The 16,508-nt window shown below is 37.6% G+C and overlaps 2 protein-coding genes across 2 annotated transcripts; both read left to right on the top strand.

The window, feature by feature from the left end:
- The first annotated feature begins 537 nt into the window (after nt 1-537).
- On the top strand, nt 538-8,960 carry paip2b (poly(A) binding protein interacting protein 2B). The gene is made up of 4 exons (XM_079853565.1): nt 538-688; nt 1,846-2,003; nt 7,990-8,163; nt 8,262-8,960. Exons 1-4 carry the CDS (start codon nt 682-684, stop codon nt 8,316-8,318), a joined length of 396 nt encoding a protein of 131 aa, XP_079709691.1. The 5' UTR covers nt 538-681; the 3' UTR covers nt 8,319-8,960.
- A 2,063-nt stretch (nt 8,961-11,023) lies between these two features.
- dok1a (docking protein 1a) lies at nt 11,024-15,124 on the top strand. The gene is made up of 5 exons (XM_079862858.1): nt 11,024-11,185; nt 11,892-12,191; nt 12,700-12,772; nt 12,980-13,152; nt 14,019-15,124. The coding sequence occupies exons 1-5, from the start codon at nt 11,129-11,131 to the stop codon at nt 14,952-14,954; spliced, it is 1,539 nt and encodes a 512-aa protein (XP_079718984.1). The 5' UTR covers nt 11,024-11,128; the 3' UTR covers nt 14,955-15,124.
- Nucleotides 15,125-16,508: the final 1,384 nt, after the last annotated feature.

Raw genomic sequence — 16,508 nt, 5'->3', positions numbered from 1 at the left:
CAAATGTAGCTTAACGGGTATATGGTCATGCGTTCGATTCCCAGTAAGTGGACAGATAAAATACTATCTTCAATGCAGATAAAGCATCATGAGATAGGCTTACAATGATATTTCCTTACTACTCGGTAGTCGGTACTATCCACACCGCATTCAAGACGTTGGCGTGAAACCAAGTAACACAAGGCCTATTTTTCCACTGAATTTCCATGTTGGTAAATCCCTTCCAAATTGTTTATGCCTTTCAGAAATGAATAATAACAATATTAATATTTTTGTCAAATAAAATTGACCGACTTATGAAGATGTATAGATTTTTTTATATATATATTAGCTTTTATCCTGGATAAAAATCCATAAAAAAGTCAATTTAGAAGATTAATCTTTTAATATATTTTACAAAGCATGTTAAACACTTCCGTTAAACACTTTAAATTGATAGTTTCTTGCAAACACGCTTGAATCCGTGTAGCTGTATCAGACGTTACAGCCCGTGCCCGCTGAGCCTCAGAGATACCGACGATGACCGACAGGGGGCGCGCGCGACATGTTTGTGTGAAAGGCCCACATGAGCACTCTGACGTAGGCTTGAAATCTAGCCAGGTAACGGTGTCGCTGCAAACAGGAAAATTACCTCTTTTAGTCGACTTACTTGGTGATAGTTAGAGGGACAGAAGCGTTACAATGCCGGGTAAGTCCTCTTAACAGATCAAATCTTTGAAAGGAGCAATGTCTAATCTTTTGACTTTATAAATGCGGTATGCTACTCTCTATCTCTCTTTGTGTTGTGAAATGGTAGCCATCGTTGAATGCGTGGAGTAGCCAAATATAAGGAAATTAGCACATTTAACATACAATGTAAAGCAAATTAAGCCCATGTATGCTCACTTGGCAGAGTTTGTGTTAAGCGCAGTGTGCATGGAGGCCTAGTAATGTGTGTGTGATGCAGTCGTGTGGCTAACACACGCATCCGTCGTGTTTCTTAACTTACTACACAGAAGCCTTTAAAACTATTTAACACAACTAGAATCAGTTTTTGCTTCGATAGAAGCAAAATAGCCGTTAAACGTTACTCTTTGGGGCCAGGCAACATGTTTTTTTCACGCGGAAAGACCGCTGTTGATATGGCTCGCTCGTGGCTCGAGCTAACACGCATAACGCTAGCTTCACAGCAACGTTATAGTAACGTACACGCTCGCCAAACGTGAAGTTAGAACAATTGTTTAACTTTATTATGCGAAGGCAGGGAATATCTTAAGCAAAGGGAGTTGTTTTAATTTTAGACTTTCATAATGGTTTATATACTATAGATAGTTATCCCTGGAGCCTTAGCCAGGCCTCACGTTACAATGAATCAAATCCATGTGGAGAAAGATGGTGTCGACTGACCTCCTCTTTGTCTCATTTATGCAACACTATGATGGATAGTAACAGATAGTTACATAATGTTTAAACCATGTGAGTTATGCACTATGTCGTGTCGAAGGTATTAGAAGCGTTCAATAAACGTAATTGCGCCTTCACATTGTAATATAAAACGTCTTAAGTTGGTAGCGAGTCTTGTGCTTGTGCGCGAGAGAATATTATCCAAACACAGAGGGACGAATCCTTCTTGTTGTGATAATCATTTAAAATTACATTTGCGTGTGCATTATGGTTTATATACTTATTGAATAATTAATTTAGCACGTGCACCATAATGATTTAGGTTTACTTGTGCATGCTATCAGTACTAGTTGTTTTCAGTGTCCCAAAAGTCTTATGTTCATTGGCATCACTTTTGTTATGTGTGTGTGGTGGGGTACTATATTATTGGTTGAGTATTAATATTGCATTTCACACCCACAGAACCTGCTGATATTAACAGTCCAGAGGTAGCAAAGACACCAGGAGGAGGCAGCGGGCAAGGGAAGGATGAGAATGTTGTGAATGGACACAAGGAGGGGGATGCCAACCCCTTTGCAGAGTACATGTGGATGGAGAACGAGGAGGAGTACAACAGACAGGTCAGTGTGAACCTGCTGCTCTTACTGGAATTAATGTAAATACAAATTTCCTTGTTAAAAATTGGACATTAACGCCCTCTCAAGTCATATTTACCACTGGGAAGCTCTGGGATAATTTTGATACCAAGTTTCCGAGTTGGGCATGCCATAAACTTTATACATGTCAGAGGTGAGAACGATTGCTTATGTGACTGCTATTCTTAATTAGGTATTTCCTCAACAGCTACATCAACTTATTAAAGTGCATATTTACATATATGAATAATCATTTGAAGGCTATTTTATGTTTTACACACAGCAAAAATAGCTATTAGATAGCACAGTGACTAACTATTTAGATAGCACAGTGAATGTTTGTATGGTTGTCAATTAATGGTAGCCTGGTCCTATCAGACTCTTCGTACATTTCATTTGTACAGAGAGTCTGGCCGCTCTCCATTGACAAGCGTTAACTTCCTTGAAGGTGGGTACTCTCTTGAGGTTTAAAACTATTGGCTCTACCCAGAGCCACTCTGGATCTGCCATAACCAATTGCTAACGTTTGGTCGTGACGTAACCCTACAACTCAAACTAGCGCACAGCCTCAACGTCATCGTTCTCAGCCACTCCCTCTGTTCGCTGATTGGACAGGTGAAAATTTGGCTGAAGAAAACCCACGAATATACTGCAAACCCAGACGGAGTACTGAAGGAAAATGAACATTTAGCGGAAGTACGTAGGAGGGCGGAGCCAGGCTAAATGAATGGGGCTCTAAACATCATTTTGGCTTTAAAGGGATAGTTCACCCAAAACTATATATTTTTTTACACTCAAGTTGTTCCAAACCTGTATGAGTTTCTTTCTTCTGTTGAACACAAAAGAACACAACCAGAGAGTTGACACGGTAGCCATTGACTTCCATAGTAGGGAAGAAAATACCACAGAAGTCAGTGGCTACTGTCTGGTTATTCTTTTGTGTTCAACAGAAGAAAGAAACTCATACAGGTTTGGAACAAAATGAGGATGAGTAAATAATGACAACATTTAAATTTTTTGGTGAACTATCTGTTAAATAAGATTTTCCCAAAAAATAGGCAAGAAATAACCTGGTGTGCTCCATGATTCCTGTTCTCTCCGACAACAAAGCACGAATGCGGCGAGCTCGTAATCACATCTTCAGAAGTGGGAAATTTCCGATTCACAAATCCCTGACGAATCAGACCAGCGTTGGCTGGTAGGGCTGTCACTTTACATTTGAAAATCGATTGCACACTCGATCGGACCAACCAACACAAGTTTCGAAAACGAAAATAGGGAGTTGATTTTAACGGTCTTTTCTCGGAGCGTGTCCAGCTCGTCACGATACGCTCGCAGCGAACGCGCGTCACACAGCAACTGCAGGCTCTGACAAACAGCAAATTATATTTCTGCATAATGCCTCTTTTTACTACAAAAAAGTGAATGTCGGTATTCAGATAGTCTCATGCATACAGATTCAGGCTACGGGCTACAATCGCCTACGTAGGCGAAATTTGTTTGACATTTCTAATCGTAAACACAGCTATGTTGAAACCTGCAGTAATGTTTTTCATTGATGTTATGGCAGTCCACTCTGCTTATTGTTTTTTGAGTTGTTGCGAGTTGTTTTGAGAATGTTGCACTCCAGTTTGTCATTGTGCACGAAACTTCACGCCAGTAAATCATCAGAAATATTGCTGACTTTTGCGCGTCTCAAGCACCCTCTTTACGTTCGTCCTAATGCCTGTTAGTTGTCCGTGGATTTGCCTATATTTGGCGTTTAAACGTCTTTATACATGGAAAATCGATTTTACAATCGATTCAATGAACACTTATGTCTCAAATCGAACAGGATTTTTAACAAAAGTGACAGCTCTATTGGCTGGTGGTAAGGTGGGGTTTAGAGAGACTGAATCTTCTAACGAACCATTTTCAGACTCTATGAAATGAGATGCGCAATGTACAGTAGGGGTATAACTGTACATGTATTTGAACCGCACGGAACGGACGTTACAGTTCAGTCCATGCAGTCGCACGGCGAATACATTGTCAGAGGTGATCCACACTTCAATCCAGAAGGGCGATGCACAGAAGAAGAGACGATTGCTCTGTTTACATCGCTCAACCAGTGTTTTGACTGCGGAAAGAAATCAAAACCGTTTGAGTATCTCACGTAGCATTACATTTAGGCATTGTGTTGACAGCAGGTTAGTTCGCTAGAGAAATGCATTTCTCGAGAGAAGCATTTCGTATATTCACTATATTAGCATATTCATTATATTTACTTAACCTGTTAGTAATGTCTTGATGATTTAATGTATGTTAAAATAAATTTATGACAGCTACTGTGCAAATGATTATATTTAAAAAATGAATTGGAGTAGAAAATTTACTTTATAATTAAGATTTCAAAGTTAATCGCAAAACCAGCCGTGTGTGCATCTAAAAATAAATGGCAACTAAATGTAATAATTTGGGCTCTTGTTAATTGTAACCTTCAATATTATAGTAATGTGTACAAGGGTACACTGTGTACCTAAGTTTACAGCATTAGCTAAAATAGATTATTTTTTTTTGTCCTTTGGAAATCTTTTTATAATAGAATTTATTTAAACACATATACACATTTTTATTAAAGTTTAATTTAAAAAGAAGCAATTTTTAGTTCTCCCCGCTCCTGTACCGAATTGTGATTTTTAATAGCAAGGTACATACCGAACCATCATGTTTGTGTACAGTTGCACCCGTAATATACAGTGTGTGTGTTTTATTTTTTACATTATTTGCATGTAGACCTATTCTCGGAGTCCTACAAAACAAAATTAGGAACATTTAAAATAGCATAATAGGGGCACTTTAAACGTTACGTAACAGCAGCAGCAATAATGATATTAACAATAGGCAATAAAGTCTGAGAAAAATGTATTTCTGCAGTGCTTGCGATCACACGCAGTAGTGATGCGGTCAAAAATGAGAACTTTATCAATTACAAGCTCCAAAACGGCTTCAGTGAGAAATCATTAGTATCTATGATCTTAGCATTTTATTGTAATGCAAACCACTAATTATTTTTGTATAAACACAAAATCTGATTTAGCACTGAGCTGAGACACTGAACAGTCACACCAGGATTTTTTTTTTCTGTGATATTTGCGATCAAAATAATGTTTTTTTTTTTATAATTAGGATACCACATTTATTCACCGGTTTCCCAGACAAGGCTTAAGCCTAGCCCTAAACTACAATGCATTATTGAGCTGTTTTAACTGAAAACAACTTGCATTGACATATCTTTATGTCAGTGCCATTGCTTTCTCACTAATGTTTTTTTCTAAGGCACATTTATAAAAAGCTACTTAAATGTCCTAATTAAAAGTAAGGACTAATCCTGGCTTATTAAGCCCTGTCTGTGAAACCAGGACATTGTTTATTATGTTAGATGCCCAACAGTCATACATGACACAAAGGACAAACAAAATGCATAACTCTTGTTTATTTTGGTCTCTTACCAAATAATACATTTTAACCTTTACTACAATCTTTTCAGATTTGGAAAGGGGCATATTGATTGTTGCACAGCCTTACCCAGTCTTCACAAATCTGAAATAATTGTATATAGGATAGTAGAGTGGTGTAATATCTAGCTTTAATAACAATCACTTAGTGTGAGCAATATGACCCAAATCTTATGAGCAAACCATAACAAAACAAATACTCGCTCAAAATACTTCACAGATATTTTTATATAGCATGTTAAAATCATAGACTGTAAAAAAATATGGACGTAGTGTCCGTGACGTCACCCGTAGGTTTCTGAAGAGCATTTTTGAAGCCTAAAGTGGGCGGAGTCGGCCGTCGCCATCTTGGCCTTGCGTCACTCCCGGATGGGCAGAGGCGGGGCGTGAGCTGGAGCCTGGCTGTATTAGAGCCCGCCTACTGGCTGTATCTGAAATCACCTAGCTCGACGTAATCGAGTTTTTAATTCAGGCTGGGCATAGATAATAAACATATATGATATATGTTTATTTCTATGCAGGCTGGGGAAGTAATTCTATAACGTTATATGCAACTGACAGTACCAAGTCTGCGACTGCACAGGGCCTCGCGCTAAAGTGACAGTTGATGACAGTACAATACACGGCTACAAATGAGACTGTGTATCGTGATTCTGTACTATTCTGCTAGTTGAAAATGTATAATGCAGGAACTCTTAATATTACTCTGAGATTACTCTGATTACTCTGTGTGACAGTGATTTATGTGCATAACGTTACATGTCAGTCACTCCTTTTTTATAGTCTATGGTCCGTCAGCGCGGCATCGCTCGTCAAGTTCATAGAGAGCTTATTCAGTCCATTTTAAATTCTGATTTTGGCCGCCTCTCAAATGGGTTAAACCATAGATATAACGTTATTGCCTATGAAGTTCAAGTAAATGCGCTAGAAAATCCGCGCTCATTCAAGGATGTGCATTTATTGCATGAACGGAGAAAGCGCCGACGCCTGCATGATTTCACCTGACGGTACATAAGCATATAATCCATCTGTTCCGTGAGAGCAGAACGAACGAGCCTTTATTGACGTTTTTAAATCTGAAAACTCCAAAAAGCAACGAAATTGTCAGACATCCATTAGTGAATGTTCACAGAGGAAAACTCAAATACAGCGCTGGTTGTTCTCTCGAACGATACTCGACGACAACGACGGAATCCTAAGCCGTGGGCGAAGTAACTTAATGGGTGTATTAAATTGTATGAAATAATCCCGAAAAAAAGCACGAAACACTGCAGAGAAGGCAAGTTCAGCAGCAACACTGCTGAGGTGAAGTGACGGCTAGTAAAAACAGACGAAACGGCTAGCAGCCATTGACATCAGCACAACCCGGCACTGTCACTCAAGTGGCCACACCCTTAATTATGCAGAACTTTAAATATTAATCAACTAAACGGATGAGTTATAAAAAAATTCACCCCCCTCACAGTTGTCATGAAGGGCAAAATTTGCTGTATAGACCAAAACCACATACAGACACCAGGCTGTAAACACGTTTTTTTCTGCTGTAAAATTAGGTATTTTAACATGGGGGAGATACAGATTTGACTCACTTCTGACATCAGCCTCAAGCGGCCAGTCAACGAATTGCAGTTTAACTCACTTCCGTGTTGGTTTCAAGAGAGAGACGGGGAGGTTGCCGCTTGGTTAAAATTCACTTTTTGAGGATGAGCAAAAACGCACCCTTTTTGTGTCTGTCCCTTTAAATGCAAACGAACGGCTGCTCCCGGCACAGGGGGTGGAGCTTCGATTACCTTCTCACACAGACATGCACTGCAAATTTCAAAAACTTTTAGCCTTTTATGTTCAAACCGGAGTCAGACAATGATGGAGAGACTCAAGAAGAGGTGATAACATGTAGAATGCAACAGGACGTTTCTGAATGGTTAGTTGATGAATTTATGTAGCTTATGTGTCTATCTTCTAGTCATGGATTAGCATATTCTGTCATGATAATCTATAAATCACATTCTCAGGGGTGGGTTTATGTAAATTTTAGGGTTGGTGATGTCACTAACCTGGGAGGAAGTTCATGTAGTCCCTATCAGCTGTTTGTTGTAGTCCTTAAAAAGCCAAGAAAATATATCCCTTTGAGCGTTGTAACTTTGCAGATGTTGTTTATGCTCAAACAGTAACATTACACTAACACCAACACCAACAACCCCTTTAACAACGCAGTCATCAGCATATATATTAGGTTTCTGTCACATTGAGACCTACAGAAATGCGTGGATCCAATACTGACATCCCATATTGTCGTCAAGTATAGTCTAATTTGTATTCACATTTGCAATTCAATTTGTTTTTTACATCCATTTGCAGTGGGTTTGTCTTCATCTAACTGTACAGCGAGTTAAAGTTACCATAATGACTCTTGAAAAGGGGCACCTTACAATTTCATACACAAATTTTGATGTGTTTTTGACGTCTTGCTGCAGGTGGAAGAGGAACTTTTGGAGCAGGAGTTTCTTGAACGCTGTTTCCAGGAGATGTTGGAGGAGGAGGATCAGGATTGGTTCATTCCTGCCAGAGACCTTCCCCCTGGTGTAGGGCAGATCCAACAGCAGCTCAGCGGGTTGTCGGTCAGTGACGGAAACGCCGAAGACATCGCAGTAAGTGTCATCCTTCCTGAAAGGAAACCACTTTGTAGATCTCAAATAAACTTTTGTGATATTGTACTCATGTTTACTTCATCTCTGTTCTTTCTCAGCGCAAAAGCAGCTTGAACCCAGAGGCCAAGGAGTTTGTTCCTGGAGTGAAATACTAGAGACCCTCCAGTTAGGGGCTCCTTTATAGAGACTTTATGTGACCGCTGGTGGCCAGGGGTCACCCTCACACATACTTCAATCTTCCTGGGGTTGTGTGGGGCTTGATGGGGTGGGGCTTGTGGGTGGGGGGAGGGGGTGCTGGATGCTCTTCTATAAGCTTTTTATTTCCGTCTGTCTCATGTATAACGTGGACGGGTTGCTCCGTGTAATGTTCCTATTGGACCGCTGCAGATTGTGACTAGTTCTCCTGGAAGATCTTTGTATTAATCTCAGAGGAACAGTTGTGTGAGTTCCACTATCGTGATAGTGACTAGCAGTTTGTCCCCGTGTCATTGCCATTTTCTTTTTTTTCTGTCTTCTCTTTTATTTTCTTTAAAAGGAAGTTTGGCGGGGAGGTGTGTGTCATACGAGTGGGAGGGGAAAGGGCTGGGACAAAGGAAACCTTACAGTACAAGGACTGTTGACAGGTGGACCATTCTTTGATGGACAGAACTGGTGGCAGCTGACAACTTTTGAGGGATTTTCACAGAAACATTTTCCTGTTTCTTTTTTCCTTCCTCCGTTGAAGTTCTGTCACAGTGTGCAACATGCATTAACAAAAATGGAAAAAAATCAAATAAAACAAGCAGGTTGATGATGTTGGAAGATGTTTTGTGTTTGTGCTTTCTATGTAATGTAAACTAAACCTCAGTCTCGACAGTTCTCATCCCAAAGTTTTACTTCATTACATGCTGTAGCTTCATAGCACCAGTTTTGTTTTGACTAACATCCTGTCAAGAATACCAGAGGAGCATATTACAATTTTAACTTTAACAAAAGCCTTTTTTGGGGTTTATGTTATATTTAATGGTTTCAGGGTAGATAAGCAGTATTAGACTAGTGAGATGTTAGTGTTTCATTCAAACTGGGTTGATCATTTGTGATATTGAGAGTTTTGAGAGTGCAAATTGCTATTAAATGCATCAGTTGGTGAGCTAAATAATTATTGCAATGTAAATTGAACTATATCATAAAAAGGCATGCTGCTACAAAATGTATTCCTTAATAATTTAATGTTTATTTTCACATTGTTTTGTTTAATTGACTGATGCGATGCAGTATATTGTAAATTGTCAGCAGTAGCTGTTCTTGTTTCTGGCGGGATTCTTGTTGACTACTGAAATGAGGGATTTTCCCACTGTCTAGTCTCATGTTACTCCATCGACTGGCTAGCCTAAACGTTAGTCCAAAGCCACTCAAAAGGCATGTTTTCAGTGTATAACTCTTTACATTTTAGTATGTGTTTGCCTAGAGCAGTATTTGGATTACCCTGGTATAACTGTGCAGACAGATGTGTCTGGTGTTGCTTAATCAAATGGGTTTTGTATTAATTTGTGCTTATAAGGGCTAAGAATATTTCACATTAACATTCCAGATTTTTCATTATTTTTGAGTACTGTACCAGTTTCTCGCTTCTCTGGTTTCTTTGCCCAGTGGGTTTCCCTGGTTTCTTAATTCTCTAAGATATTCATATTCTGTTGATGATTATATAACTATTTTCAATTTTCTATTAAGGTCGATTACCATGATTATTTTAAAATCAAGATACCTTTTCCCATAGGTACTGTTCTGAGACTTTCCACACTGTTTATATATCCAAGCAGATGGTTTACCATAAAACTGGCTTGTGTTTCCTGCATTAGAGATTTTGTGCCCTTACAGTATAAGTTTGAGTGAAGGTCTGTAGAAGTGTGTTGTGAAACCAGATATGAGGAGCAGCCCGGATGAAGTGCTGTTCAAGAGCCTGGGCACACTGCTGTAGGTAATTCCTGCTGTCCGAATAATCTGGCATTCAATTGCTGGTGCAACAATTGAACGATGTCAGAGAGGAGGATGGGGGCGAAAGATGTGTTTATGTGAATGAATGACTAACTGTTCTTAGACCATTGCTCACTTTAACACACATTGTGTGTCTATAAGGCTGTATGAGTTTACGTCTGTGTGCCAGTCTGAGCATGTACATAGTTCTGATATTTGCTTTGGACACAAAGCAGTTTGGTTCAACTTGTGTTGTTTTTAAATGTGCTCTATAAATGAAGGTTTAGTTTTGTTGAGATTGTACCCTATACTAAAATTGTTTATGTGCACAGCGTCTTTGTACTTTAAATTCTCTTTATATTCCATGTGGGCTTATGATTTCAAATAGTGAAACCTAGCATATTTTAATGTTTATTTATACTTGATGCCCAACTGTAGAGAGTGCTTATGGTGGAGTACAGTAAAGGTTCATGGTCAAGAGTTCAACATAGTCCAACAAAGTAAAAACATATTCACTCGATTTATGTCTGAATTATACATTTGTATGTTGTTCTTATTTCCTCAACATTTACATCTCCATTCGGTCTAATAAACGTATAAATAACCAACTGGATAACCATGGCACACATCTTAGTTAAGCATTTATTTTCTCATGGCTATACATACTTTTTATAAGGCTTTTCAACTAAAATGTGTGCCATGGTTATCCAGCTGTTTGATGTTTATTTATAGGCTACATTGATTAGACCGAACGGAGATGTAAGTTGAGGAAATAAGAAAAACATTCAAATGTATAATTCATATACAAATCAAGTGAATATTGTTGTAAATCAAACAGTGGTTGTCCTTTTTTTCTTTAAGAGGAGGAGTCTAAGTTTGCACTTACTCTACCTCATGTAATAGGCTTGGTAATATGTCTTAACAGTTTAAAGAGGTCACACATTGTGCTGTAAAAGTATAAACTTTTTTTTTTTTTTAAGCAATTTTTGCTGTCAGAGTTAAGGAAATAGACATGGACACACGCGGGAAACAAGGTGAAGTGTACCTACAACATCAGAAACATGGTGAGGTAAGACATCATCGGAACATTGTAGTTTATTTTGTGCCGTTGAAAACCGGGAGACGTTTGTTTTTGTTTGTCATCCTCTAGTCTAAAACTACAAAATGTTCTGAGCTGAAATAAAAACTAGTCTTAATAAAAATGGTTATGAAACGGTTTAGCATGATGCACTCTTAATATTGATATTCTAAAACTTGTAGGATAAAGCAGGGCTAATAATCCTGATGGTATTTGCTCAAGGTTTTTATATATATATATATATATATATAGCGCTCGCATGTTTTACCATGAACTCTCTGGTGTAAAGTTTTGTTCTGGTATGAGACGGAACTGCCTCTACTACAAGTTGAGACTTGGTGCGCACGTCTCGGTCTTGATTTTCATATTACGGCACATTCCATTTGACAGAAAAACACGCCCTTGTGAAAGTGCACTTCACGTTGTACTGCATTCTCAGGCCCTTCCTAACACACATGTGAGGTAAATTAGGGATTGGCTGAGTGAGTAATCTACATCCGTACCTCCAACATGAGGTGTTTTTTTTTTCACAAAGAGTCCAGAGGTGTGTTCATTTACCTGAAGTACAAGTTCCACCTGATGAACATCCATCTGACTGGATCTTGTCAAACAATTTAACTTTCATTTGGTATATTGCATAAAAATGCATTAGGGAAATGATGAATATAAGTAATAATATTTTATTTGTTATTAACAGAAGTGGAAGCGATATTGGTTGGCCCTTCATCCGGCTAGTCGGCATGGCATTGCACGGTTAGAATTATCAGAAGCCGTTCACGAACGGTCAACTGTGGTGGTCAGACGACACCCGGAGAGGAAAGTTGTACGTCTGGCTGACTGTGTGAGTGTCGTCAAGCTGCCTCCACATGCAGAGGCTTGTCCAGGGGAAAACATGGCTGCCTTCTGTTTGGAGACTGAGGACAAGAAGCTGGTGTTTGCAGCAGAGAGAGAAAGCTGTGGAGAATGGGTGAACATAATATGTAGCATTGCCTTTCAGGTGAGGGTTTTGGATTTTATTAAGCATATAGATTCTGTTTTAAAGAAATACTTTTATTCAGCAAGGATGCATTAAACTGATCAAAAGCGACAGTAACGACATTTATAATGTTACAAAAGATTGTATTTCTATTTCAAATAAATGCTGTTCTTTTGATTAGATTTTTTTTATTTGTCAAAGAATCCTGAAACAAAAAAACACAGCTCTTTTCAACTTATAGCCTAATATATGTGTGGTGATAATAATAATAATAATAAATGTTTCTGAAGCACCAAATTAGCATATTCAAAATTAAATGACATAAATAAATAAATGACATTTTAAAATATATTAAACAGTTATTTTCAATTGTAATAATATTTAACAATCTTTCTGTTTTTACTGTATTTTTGATTAAGTAAATGCAGGCATGATGAGCCTAAGAGGCTTCTTTCAAAAACATCAAACTCTTACCTACACTACCGTTCAAAGGTTTAGGGTATGTATTCATATTTTTTTTCTGTCATAGAAACACACTAAAAGTGCTCCACAACCGGTACCACTTATGGAGGACAATCAGATCTACATGTCCAGAGAACAACGTGAGTACACACAAATGTATCAGAACAATTTGCTGTCATGTTCCTGAATTCGGACCTTCATGCAGACCTGCTTTAAAACATAAATGGATTATATAATCTCTGAACTCTGAATTTTCATTCATTCATTCTTTATTTTACCAGGTTAAAAATGAATCACACTTTAAGATTAATTCTGATCATCTAATCTCAATATCTCTTTCATTTTAGTGAGTGAGTTCAAAGTAGTTGTGCTGCAGAATGAGTCTTCAGTTCGTTGTGGCCTGAAAGGACAGTACTGGCTGCAAGCTGGTGAAGACACACTTGTTCTACAAGATCTGGAGACCAGGAAGACTGTGATGGAGTGGCCATACAAGCTGCTGCGCCGCTACGGGCGAGATAAGGTCAGCTGTAACCATGGACTTGATAAAGTGCAGGACCGTGATGATGTGTAAAAAAAAAAAAATGCTGTTAAATTCATGGCAAAACGCTGGCAGATACAGCCTAAAAGTTTTAATGTAGGCCTACTACAGGACGGCATTGTGATCATGTATATTGTACAAATTATAACCATACATATATTAATACAGAGCCCCAGAGCACAGTGATGGGGAAAAATGAGACAGGAGGAAAAATTATATTTCGGTGCATTTCTGTTTGTTTGCAAAACTACTGATGTAAATAATATGAAGTGGGAGGAAAAAAATCCTATCCCTCTCATTTTTTCCCATAAATTATTATTTTTTTAACCCATGAGGGGCTCCATGTGAAGCATCTTATTAATGTTTTTCAGTGTAAATTTTAAGGCGAGTCATTTTTTTTACTAGCAAAAAAACAACATAATTTTAACAGTAATTTACTGTGAAGGTACACATACTCTTGCTGAATATTATAAACTAAAATAAATCATATGTTAATACTTTAATGTGTTATAATTAGTGCTGTCAAATCGATTAATTGCGATTTAATCACATTTATCATAAAAGTTTGTTTACATAATATATATGTATGTGTATACCTTACACACACACACACACACACACACACATATATATATATATATATATATATATATATATATATATATATATATATATATATATATATATATATATATATATATATATATATATTTTTTTTTTTTTTTTTTTTTTTTTTTATCAAGTTAATCAATTAACATCCATTTTTATATAATTTTTCCATTGAAATGACATTTTTTGTACAAATAGTGCATACAAATATTTTCAACGTTCTGTCTATTCCTCTCCAGATGGTGTTTTCTATAGAAGCAGGCAGGCGCTGTGAATCAGGCCCTGGCACCTTTAACTTTGAGACCAGGCAGAGTGAAGAGATTCTCCGCCTTATTGAGTCAGCTATTCGGCAACAGAAGAGCCTTGCTGTTACTGGAGACAGGCACTCGCCACATTCTCCACGTTCTCGCTCTCCTCGCTCACCCCTGCCCAAACGCCCTGAAAGTTTTCCTTTGCTTGATACAGAGGGCAACAACAGCCCTCAGCTTTCTGACTCAAAACTGCCCTTATACCCTGATCCAGCAGATGCTCTTGGCCCAAACATCTCAAATCCTGTGCATACAAAACCTGCGAGTCCTATTGGCTCAACCGAAGCTGTATATGCAAACCCTGCAGGTTGCAGAAGCTCCTTAAAAAGCACACACTCAAATCCTAGTGGCAGTAGCTTGATTGAGCCCGTGTATTCAAATCCTGTAATTATATTAGGCCGACATGAATCACAGCCAGCAGATCTCATCACATCGCATCATAAAGATCCTCTCCCATCTCCTGAAAGGGATGATTCAGAACCAGTGTATTCTGATCCTGCTGATTTTATCCGCCCAAAACCCAACAATTGTGTCCATGCCAACCCTACTGACACGATGGACTGTCAGGCCGTCAAGACAATGTTGAACAACGACAAGCAGCAAGAACCTGTGTACGCTGAGGTGTATGACTATGTCGCACTAAACTTAAGTAAAAAACTTGACCAGAGGATTGAGGAGCCCATTTATAGTGTACCCGAGGTTATACAGGCAACCCAAAACGATAGCTCTCAACAAAACAAAATGACTGATGAGAACCAACCCATCTACAGCAAAGTTAACAAACCACCCAAAACTCCTCAGGCTCTCGAAGAAAAGAAGCTAAGCCAAACACGAGACGTTGTCTCTGAGGACCTTGGAATGATTTAACTAAATCTGTAATATAATATCTTTTCACAAACATGTAGCTTTTAATTTTTAATATTTAAAACTGTATTCTCCCCCAACCCCACCCCACCGATATCATAATTTATTAATCCATTCTACCGGGACATGGTGGAATAATGACTGAAAATAAATGTTCTAATTGAGTAACACTGAAAATTGTTTAGAAATTTTTTTGTGTATATATATATATATATATATATATATATATATATATATATATATATATATATATATATATATATGCTTCATATGAGCAAGCACATGGTTAAAATCTCAGGAGACCAGACCATACCAGTGAAAAAAATAATAATTCAGGGATCCAGTTAGAAAACAGGTTTGTAACTATATGAGAGTTAATAAAAGATTACTGAGACACTATTCGTTTTGAAGTTAACAGTCTCCTTTAACCCTTGTATGATGTTGGGGATTAGTTTGACCCATTTTGACTTTTGAGTTGTCGGAAATACCGGTTAACCTATGATTTTTTTCTTAACGCTTTGTGACTTTTTCTCATTTAGGGTCATAAACATGCAGAGTGAGGATACACTGATGTGTTTTGTAGTATACACACAATTTCTATTATGATTCTGATGTTCGCAGGTCATTTTGACCCACATATTTTTATGTTCCAAGGCAACTGTAAAATGAAAACATTTCCTGGATTTGTTGATTTTTTATTTTTTTTACTACCCAGTGAAGGTAAAAAGGAGCTTTTCCACACTATTTTCAGTACTGAAAAAAAAAAAACTTAGACACAAATGGTAGAAATTAGCTATAATTTTTATTTTCAATCTATCGAAAATAATATTTAACCTATGATTTATTTTCCCCCTGAAATTTTGTGACTTTTTCTCATTTGGGGTCATGAACATCCATGCAAAGTCAAGCATTGTGGAATATAGTAGTGTCTTGCTGAGTTTAACTCTAACAAATCCCAAAAGAAACACACTCAATAAAACTAATATCACAGGGTTCAGAATTACTTACAAATTATAGATAAATTAAACTGGGGTTGGCACTAAAGTCTGCAGAATACTGACCCCACCAGGATTGGAGTTAAAGAGCCCTTACATACAGCATGGAGTTAAAATTGTGTTATGTTTGTTTCTTATTACACTGTGAAGGTAAAAGATTAGCTTTTTCCACAAATTTTTAGTAATGAAAAAGATACACAGATACAAATAAGATCATTTCTATTTATTTATTTTCTTAACAAGCATGAAACCGATATCATGTTCATTTGTGAAGTTGTGAGCTTACTTGGCATATTATTGAAAGTGGTTTAAACATTTTTATAAATCATGATAAGTCTGATAGTGTTGATATTAAAAGTTTACTGTTCGTACCTGATTCTTTGTTTTTCATATTGTGATTTTTGGGGAATCGTATTGAATCCAATGTGGGTCAATTTCATCCGCTCCAATAAAGTCGTATCCAGAAATTGAGGGCTAAAAGCTGTTTAGCCAAAAATAACCAAACCATAACTGACAGAGCAGCCAAAAAAATGATCAGTTTTATTAATTCAGCAAATGTATT

This window comes from Squalius cephalus, assembly GCF_949319135.1.
Source record: "Squalius cephalus genome assembly, chromosome: 2".
Taxonomy (NCBI): Eukaryota; Metazoa; Chordata; class Actinopteri; order Cypriniformes; family Leuciscidae; genus Squalius; species Squalius cephalus.
This window is presented reverse-complemented; position numbering and strand designations above follow the sequence as displayed.